Raw genomic sequence first — 9,469 nt, 5'->3', positions numbered from 1 at the left:
GTGTTCCTGCCTGGAGAATCTCCATGGACAGAGGAGCCTGGTGACCTACAGTCAGACAGGGTTGCACAGAGTTGGACACAACTTAGCAACTAAACAGCAATGGTATCATTTTCTACAGAAAGAGAGCAGAAAGTCTAATCTTCCCTCAAACAGGGTTGATAGAAATTTGCTTTATATTGTCGGTAACTAGGAAGAGTTTTTTCCCAACTTCAAATCACATTTCATTATTGGAAAGTCATATACATTTACATTTTTAGGACTGTTGTCAAATAACAATTTATTATTTCCTAAATCAAAAAACTCTTAAACCATGGTCCAGCACATTCAGTAGCAAAGATCTACCAGTGGCACACACATTAAGAAAACACACAGTAGGTTGGCAGTCGTCGGGCTGATTAAAATCTATACACCTGGAAAGGTGGTTGTGCTTAACGGAGCTCTGAAGAATCGAAATGCAAAGCGACGTATAAAACACAAGTCTGAAAACTTCAAAGAGTTTTTAAGATAGACTTAATTTCTCGTGGTTTTCCCAAAGCCAGTCATGATATTTATTTAACTTATGGTCTTCAGGGTGTACCTGGAAGAAATACAGCACAGGAGACAGGTGCCTTATGTAAGTTCGTCAGAAATGCATTTATTAAATTGGCTTTTTAAAGATATAGTCATGGTGGTGGTGGGGGTGTATTTTCCCTGGTGGCACAGTGGATAAGAATCTACCTGCCAATGAAGGGGACATAGGTTTGATCCCTGGTCTGGGAAGATCCCACATGCAGAGCAACTAAACCCACGCACCACAACTACTGATGTCCAGGCACCCTAGAGCCTGTGCTATGTAACAAGAGAAGGCACCGCAACAAGAGAGGTCGGTGGAACGAGAAGCTCATATACCCCAATGAAGACTAGCACCCATTCACCGCAACCAGAGAAAGACCACACAAGGCAGTGAAGACCCAGTGCAGCCAAAAATAAGTAAAAAAAATTAAAATTATTTAAAAAAATAAAAAAAGGTGGGAGAACAGTACCTTATGATTAAATACCTGACAAATTATAATAATCTGTAACCTAACGGGATTCACGAATGTTTAGAATTACACCTTACATCAAAGGAATCCTTCACAGTTTACAAGATACTTTCCAGTTTGGAACTGATCTTCCCCAGGACTCAGTGTGTGAGGTGGTGATAACGTGAGTCAAATATCAATAGGCTATTTTTCCAGAAGGAGGTTATAGACCCTGAGAGTTTTAAACAACCTGCTCAGGTCACAATACCTGGTGAGGCAGGGTTGGGTTTGGCTAGACTGAGCAGCTAAATGCTTCAGGGCAAGTCACAGACTGAGGGGGCAGTGTGCCAGGCTCTGAGGCAGTGCCTACCAGTGGCCAGGATGCCTCCCGGATGCCTGCAGGCTGGGCATGCTCGACAGAATGGGCAGCTGATGAAGGAACCATCGACTATACAAACTGAGACCACCTAATCCCACACCTGCCTGCTCTCCAGGGGTGGGCTTGTGAAGGTGAGTACGGCTACGACATGAGGAAAACCACATCGGGCCTAGAGACGGTATGTGAATGGGAACGACAGGAACAGGCCCAGCAGAGGCACACCGATGGGGTCACTCCGAGGCCAGGGAGTCTTCATCAACTCGGGAAAACCTCTAGACCCTCTCCTGCCATCAATAAACCCCAAGCCTCCACTACCCCTCCAGCTTGGAGTGAAATTGGTTGTGATCGTAATAGCGAGTTAGGTCCAAGAAATCGTCTGAACCACCGCGGTGAACTTATTTTGCCCCAGAGACAGAACATGCTGGAGCTGGGCCTTACCTGCTTCCACTCATTGACGCAAAAAATTCGGTACGAGTCATTGCCGTATTTGCCAATCCCGTGAAGCTCGATCGGGTACCTCCACTGTTTTGTCAGATATTCATCTGAGAATACAACACCCCACACATCAGGTCAGCCTCTAGAAAAATCCTTTCCCTAAAAAGGAGAAAGGGATGGGAAAGCATGTCTCCTAATGGCCTCAGTGGTGACTGCTTCCTTCTGAATTCCTGCAGCGCAAGTCCTGTTGGCTCTGCTCGTGTTATCACGAACTCATCTTATTGTCTTGAGCTGGGCTAAGTGGACAGAGGTAACATCCCAGAGGTCAGCTGGGCTTTCTGCTTCACTGCCTTCTTCCCCTAATCCTGCTCACACAGCCTGACCCAGTGCTGGGCAAAGATTTATCTCCTGGGTCAGTGAGATACCGTGGTTTGGGGCAAGTGAACGATTTTCAAATGCCTTCGGAGCTTGGGCTGAAAGATCTCTACTAATGTCACAATTGAGGACACTGAAATTTAAGGTGCGGCTCTCTCTTAAATAGGCACATTTTTATGTTTTCTCTTTTGGGTGTATGGGTAAAGTTACCAGAGAACTTGATAATGGTTTTCGCTCGAAGATCGTAGAGACCAAGAGGTTTAAGAAGTTCTGAAACATCTCTCCAGTCTGCGGTCCTTGCAGCCTCAGCAGAAGGGTACTTCTCCAGAAACTGCCAGAGCACAGGGATGGCCATTTTGCCTGGGAAGTAAAAATAAGGATGCGATTACATGCTTCCAGATGGGTTGATTTCAGGTGCAGGTACTTCCTTATCTACAAATCTCAAATGAAACTGAAGTGAAAAGTGTTTCTTGCATCTCCACTGAGCCATCTGGGAAACCAACGTCTTCTAATTGGTGGTTTAACAAGAAAGAAAGAATGAAAACAAAAAACAAAAAACTCTCTATATGAAACTTGCCCTGGTGGCTCAGATGGTAAAGAATCTGCCTGCAATGTGGGAGACCTGGGTTCGACCCCTGGGTTGGGAAGATCCCCTGGAGAAGCGAATGACAACCAACTCCAATATTCTTGCCTGGAGAATCCCATGGGCAGAGAAGCCTGGCAGGCTACTGTTTATGGGGTTGCAAAGAGTTGGACACGACTAAGCGATCTAGCGTGCACAAGAAGACATTACCTAAATAAACAGCAACCATTTTCAGGGTCGAAACCTAACATCATTAACCTATTTGGTTAGTTGTCCAGATTACGCTGAAATCTGGCCTTGCATGATGTCAGTGTTTAAATAATCAGATCATCAGATAACTGGTGTAAAAGCGTACAGAACACAAAGATGCCAACGACATTAAAGCATCCAGTGAAAAAGAACTGCATTTCTACATGACAGAGACATGATTTTCACTGATGACCAAAAATAATTTGGAAGCAGAAAATAAATGACAATTTGCTCCTTAATGCAAAAAAAGGCTGGTGATAGAGACACAGATATAGTACTGGAAAGCAATTATCCATTAATTAAAAATAAATGTTTAATTATTAAAAAAAAAAAAGCTGCTAGAGGTTATCTAGTCTAACTTTCTCATAGGTGAAAAATTTGAAGATTAAAAGAAGGCCTCACCTGAGGTCAAAGCGTCGGACACGACTGAGCAACTGAACCGAGGTCAAAATCAAACCTGAGGCCAGGCCTCCTAAACAATTCTCCTCAACACAGAGTCTCTACCAAGACAAAGATGAAAAGAATCCCAAACCTGAGGTCCGATTGAGAAATATAGTTGCAATGAGGAGCTTCCACGGATCATGAAAAAGAGTTTCCTGGACGAGATTAAAAGGTGACCGCGGAGGTGTCCACTTCTTAAAGGCCTTGCGTCGTGGGGGGCTAAGAGCTAAACAGACACACTGTATCAGAGCTGAACACCTGACGCAGATTTAAAGTCTGGCTTTCTGATGGGGAAAGGCATACCTTCTTTGTTGTATTTGCTGGAAAAATACAGGCTTGTTTTCCTTTTTTCTATTTGTGTTCGTGGGACGGTGTCTTCTGAAAAGGAAGTGTGAACATTGTTTATAGAATCCATGGTTCAGTCTACAGAAATATTCAGGACTGCAAATAACACTCCACTACTACTAAAAAGTGTTTAGAATGCCCCAGGTGCTACTCTAAGCTTCACAAAAATTAACCAATTTAACCCTACTAATGACCTAGGAGCTAGGCAGGTACTATTTTATCTCTACTTTGAAGATAGGGAAATTGAGGAACAGAGAAGCTAGGTAACTTGCCCAGAGTCACACAGCTAGTAAGTGTCAGAGCTGCAATCCTTTTTTTTTTCTTATTAGCTATACTTCTTTGTGCTATTTAATTAGTGGTTAGAGCTAAAATTCTAATCCAGGCAACTGGCTCCTGAGTCCATGCCTTTAACCACTCTACTAGTTCTCTTTATGTTCGGAGTTCACTATTTTCAGAAACTGGAAATAATATTGAATATTTTAAATTATGACATTTGTACAATGTGGTCATTAAAATATTTTAAGACTGGATCATGAATTTTTTCCCATGTCATTAATTTTTAAGTGAAAAAAGCAATACTCAACACATGATCCCAATTTAAAAAAAAAAGAAAAAATATGATACTGATTAGAAGGAAATAAACCAAAATGATACAATGGTTGTTGTTAACTTTTCTTGTAATTTTCTGTATTTTTCAAATATTCTGCAATGAATACTTTTATCAGAAAAACAGCAAAAAAGGATACAGGTAAAACAAAACCTGCAGAAAAACCCAAAGATTTGGACCTTACAACACCGGAGGCCACATCTACTGGGATGTTCAATTTAACAAAGACTCTTTAACCACCATTATTAGGCCTCTCAAGTTTCTAAAATCATCACATTTAATACTCGCTAGAGCCATACCCTCTAAATTTGCATGTCAGTTAATAATACCTTGTGTTTGTCTAGCATGAAGCCATCTTTTTCACTTCCCATTTTACAACACTCATGATGGGAAAAACAGGACTAGTGAGGGTTACCGCTTGTTATTTTACAGATGAAGACTCTTAAGGCTTAGAAATTAAGCAACTATCCGAACAACAGTGAGACTGACCATAGATTGGGATACGTATCCATGTCTCTAGGTGATCAGTCTGGGGTTTTTTGCTATTCTAGCAAAGCCCAGTGGAAAGTAAAAAGAATTAGAACAACAGAAACTGCTCTTACTACCTACTTGCTAATTTCTTCTGCGGATTCCTGTAAGTATATGCTGTCTAAGCCTTCTTATTAATAGGAGACTAAGTTCAGTTCACTTGGCAGTTTATAACTAAGACAATGGGCAAGTCTTTACTACTCCATCAGACACCTATTATTACCTATAGTAACCGTATCATCTCATGTTAAGAGTAGACTTTATGCATGCGATGAATAGAATACTTCTATTTTAGTCACTAAAGGATGTTTTCAGTATTTTATTTGCTCATTGGACTAGCAATAAATCTACATAAACTTCAAGACTTTAGGAAGCTCAAGGTCTTTAAAGGACAGATCTGAAGAATTTTTATGCAGTTCCTAGGTGTATGTGCTCATCTTCCATTTAAGGCAGAGAAACTCCAGGCACAGCAAAGACATAATAAAACCATGAGGGGGACCAAGAGAGGGAACCAAGTCTAACCACCTGCTCTACGGGTCTGTCCACGCTGTCTCCCCATAGGACTTCAAGTAAAATTACTATTCTTCTTTAAAGGAGTTATTCATTATATCATAATGGCATAATGAATAACTAACAGAGGCTGCTCAAAGGTCTCCTTTTCATCTCCTATTCACTGAAGTATCATAAAGGCAAAACTGCTAAGCCCTGAACTCTGTATTAAGAGCGTATTACAAATAATAGATGAACTATGTGATTAGTTTTGAATTATTTAGAGCTCTAAAGCATTTTAGAGTAGCATTCCAACAGAAAATAAAAATGATTGTCATACATGCAAAATTAAACTGGAAGTCACATATCAGTAATAAGTAACAAGGGTGCAAAGAGAAGATACTGGCTAATCTCAAACAGTTTACATATAAAAGGAGTCTTCCTCAAACCTCACAAGGGCAGCCTTTTCTTCCGCTCTAAAGTTATAAGATTACTGGACAAAAGGGAAGAAGGGAGAGCACTGCTGATAGAGTCCCAGGTGTTGTACCGCGAGCCACGGTAGCAACTGTCTGTGGCACAATTATCCTCTGCTGGGAGCATCAGGGTGGCAGCCCGCCGATTCCTTCTCTGCCATGCCAAAGGGCTTAAACATCAGTTAGACAAAGCACTAGGACCAACTGGTAGGATGTATCTGATAACAGGGCTCAAGAACTTCATTCTGTTCCCACATCCTAACTGGCTACAGGGAGGAAGTGCAAACTCATCGCGCCTTTAACAGCACTTAAGTGCACTGAATACCTTGAGATACTTTCGCAGACGTAGGGTTTTTCTCTGTTTGTGAGCTGTCGTCTGTTTCAGAGCCACCTTCTGAAATGTCCATTTGCAAATACTCCTTCCTCTCTGCAGCTTCTACTTTGGTTCTTGTTTCCTCAGATTCTAAAAAGGTGTCCTCACACTGATTGTTGGGTTCCGCTTCTTTGGCCGAACATGATTTGCTTACGATGCCAGAAGGGATCTGTTCAACGTCTGATCCCAAACATGACGATTTTTTTTTACCAAGCCTCTCCTCTTCAGTGGTCACACCCAGGGCCTGGTCGCGGGCTCTGGCATCAGAGATGCAGCAAGTTCCCTCAAGGTGACTTTCCTGTGCAACAGGTTCACTCTGAGATGCTCTATCACTTTGGACAGGATCGGGAAGACCCTTGCGGCGCCCTATTTTTGTTTTCTTAGTTTGAATCTCTTTCAAAACAGTCACCTTTCTTTTGGACTTTCTAACCTTTCTGGAGGCAATATTATGAACACCCTCATCTTCTTTCAAGTTAGGTAGTTCTCTGCTAACCTGCAATTCCAAACAAGCACTTGGCAGGGGAAACACATCTTTTTTCCACCTGCTCCGTGTCCTGAGGTTCCGGTTTGAACTGTTACTTTGGTGTTGCAGTTGGAATGTCAGAGCTGCTGTGTTTCGGCCTTTACATCCTGACTTGATGCTCCCTTCGGGATGTACACTGAAATCAAAGTCTTCTGGCTTAAGAGAAGTCTCTCCACTTTGGTGAAGATAATTAACAAGTGAAACTCTGGATCTGAACTTCTGTCCCTGTGGGCTAGAAAATGATATTAAAGGACACTTACTGCTAGTAAATAAAAGTGACTTTTAAAAAGAACTGCGTCACGTTTCAGATGTTTTATTAATAACCTCCAAATTTTGCCATGGACATTGCTATTTAAAATAAAAAACTGCTAAAATGGTGCTTTTAAATAGCTTCCTTTTTGATAATATAACACAATTTTACAAATATAACTCAACCAGTCTTCCCAGTAGCCATTCACAGTCAGAGAAAATGTTAAGTATTTGTCCCCAGCTCACCTGATACAACTAAGCAGTGACAATGAAGGAACAGAATCCATGATGGTTTTATGGTAAAGACAGAAAAAAGTCACAATTTCTGCTATGCTTTCCTACCATCTGTCTGGACAAAATTATTTGGCTGTACTGTCTTTACGACCCTGCATGCTCACCTGATGAAATATACGTCATATTTGCCTGCTGTTTTCCCAGATACCCTTTGCTTCACAACTCTTTCCCATCCACACGGTACAGACTTTCGGCACTCTGTCATTGCGTTCCTGCCAGACTGAGCAGAAGCAATAGGCTCTTGTAGCGGGAGATTACATTCACTGCTGCTTTTCATCACCATTTGCTTTTCATCCTCTCCCACTGTTTCTGACCCCAGAGCAACATCTTCCTCCCTGAAAAAAACCGAAGTCCAAGTGATTAGCTCATTTAAAATTAATTTGATTCTGCTTATTCAGTTTCAGCCAGTGACAGAGAAGGAACTACATGGACTATGGGAGAGGTTAGAGTCAGTATGGATCAGTCATGCTATGAGAGTATCTTCCTATTTTTCAACACCTTCCTGTCCTCCAATAGGGGTTAAAAAGGGCTTGAAATCTCTGCACAATGAAAAACTCAAGCAATTTGCTAGAAAACATTTTTTTTTGTTAATCATTGAATAGCACTGTTATAGAGGTTTCTGGTGACACCAGGCATAAAATGAAACATATGAACAAAGAGCCAAGTTTTTAACCTGGGGATACACAGAAAGGCTTAAAGGAGTTAGTGAGATACCCTCTTTCACCCTCCCCCCCAAATAAGTGAGGTAAAAATTGTAATATATGTGCATTTTGGGGGTGGTGGGAAAGTATCTATTACTTTCATCAGAAGTTGTAGCCCTCAAAAAGGTAAAGAACTTCTGATACAGAATTTTCAAATTCTCATTCATTCTTGATCTGATAACCTTGTGAAGGTAGGTAGGATAAGGATTCCTCTCATTTTATTGATAAAACTGAGTGACAGGAAGATTGTTACTTGCAGAAATGATTCCAGAACCCACGTATACTTAAATCTTGGTCTAATACTTCTGTCCCTGTACTACTGTTGAAAAACTTCAGTAGAGGGTATCCTAATCACTCAATCATACATTTTCAAAGTTGGATGAGTGTCTAGAGAGTCTGTCTAACCAACTTCCTTTCTACAAACAGGGAAACTAAGCATGAATCAGTGATTAACTAGAATTAGAATCAAGGTCTTCTGATGCAATTAGGGGTTAAATAATTTGAGGGATTCGGGGTGGATCTTGACAAATTTTACCCTTCACAGCTTTGGTGATAAGGAAACTGAATTCTGGTGAAAACAGCACAAACTTTAAAATCAACCGAATGTAGTCAAATCCCAGCTCTTTCATTTACTATCTGTGTGATCCAAGAGCAAGTTACTCAACCTCTCAAAGTCTGTTTATCCACCTGTAAAAAGGAGGTGATACCTGTTTTAAGGTAGTTCTGAAGATTACATTTTTTTTTTTTGAAGGGGGAGTACGTAAGTCATCTTAGCCCCATCCCGCGCATACACAAGGACTCAATGACAGCAGCTTCCTGTGTTACTTTCTCACAGCACCCATTTCTCGGGCGCTGCTGGCTGCTTAACACGACATCTCCAAGGTCTTTCTCGGATCCTCCAAGATGACTGATGATCCTCCAGTCAGATGACTGACTCCCAGGCAGTCATCTCCTTGCACCAGAAAACCTCCCAGCAACCTCGTCCAGCCTCTGCTTGCAGGAATTAACCCTGGCGGCCTCCAAGGCTCCATCCACCCTAGCTGAGAAAGGCCCACCCACATTCTACTCCCCCCCCCCCACCCCCACAACCAACACTCGTTATACAGCTGGTGAAGCTGAGGCCCGAAAGGGGACAATGACTTGCCGGAGGTCACACAGCCGGTCTGGGACTAGGCGCTCACGGTCGACGACCGAGGGGGCAGCTCCGCAGTCCCCCAGGCTCGGACTCTCCATCCCAGACGTGCCCCTCAAGTGGGCTCCGGCGGCAGCAACAGGCCGAAAGGGGGCGTCGGTCTGGGTGTGCAGCGGAGTAAGAAGTGAAATTTTCTTCAGTTCGGAGCGCTAGGCTGGAATCAACAGATGAGTGCAGTGAAAGTCTGTCCGATTCCTCAGCAGCTTTCCGGCCGCCCCCTCGACCGCAGCCA

The 9,469-nt window shown here is 42.3% G+C and overlaps 1 protein-coding gene across 3 annotated transcripts; it reads right to left on the bottom strand.

Moving 5' to 3' along the window:
* Window positions 1–324: 324 nt before the first annotated feature.
* On the bottom strand, window positions 325–9,407 carry MBD4 (methyl-CpG binding domain 4, DNA glycosylase). 3 transcript variants are annotated; one of them, XM_068982558.1, is made up of 8 exons: window positions 9,186–9,407; window positions 7,449–7,675; window positions 6,231–7,033; window positions 3,767–3,841; window positions 3,555–3,689; window positions 2,401–2,550; window positions 1,819–1,922; window positions 325–577 (listed from the first exon to the last, which is right to left on the bottom strand). In XM_068982558.1, the coding sequence occupies exons 1-8, from the start codon at window positions 9,276–9,278 to the stop codon at window positions 500–502; spliced, it is 1,665 nt and encodes a 554-aa protein (XP_068838659.1). In that variant the 5' UTR covers window positions 9,279–9,407; the 3' UTR covers window positions 325–499. The 3 variants fall into 3 exon arrangements, with proteins under 3 accessions (XP_068838659.1, XP_068838658.1, XP_068838660.1); XM_068982557.1 differs by lacking the exon at window positions 325–577 and having other exon boundaries at window positions 1,612–1,922; XM_068982559.1 differs by lacking the exon at window positions 325–577 and having other exon boundaries at window positions 1,833–1,974.
* Between the last annotated feature and the right edge of the window lie 62 nt (window positions 9,408–9,469).

This window comes from Capricornis sumatraensis, chromosome 10 (assembly GCF_032405125.1).
Source record: "Capricornis sumatraensis isolate serow.1 chromosome 10, serow.2, whole genome shotgun sequence".
Taxonomy (NCBI): domain Eukaryota; kingdom Metazoa; phylum Chordata; class Mammalia; order Artiodactyla; family Bovidae; genus Capricornis; species Capricornis sumatraensis.
Note: the sequence above shows the minus strand (reverse complement) of the source record. Positions and strands in the feature narration are given on the sequence as shown.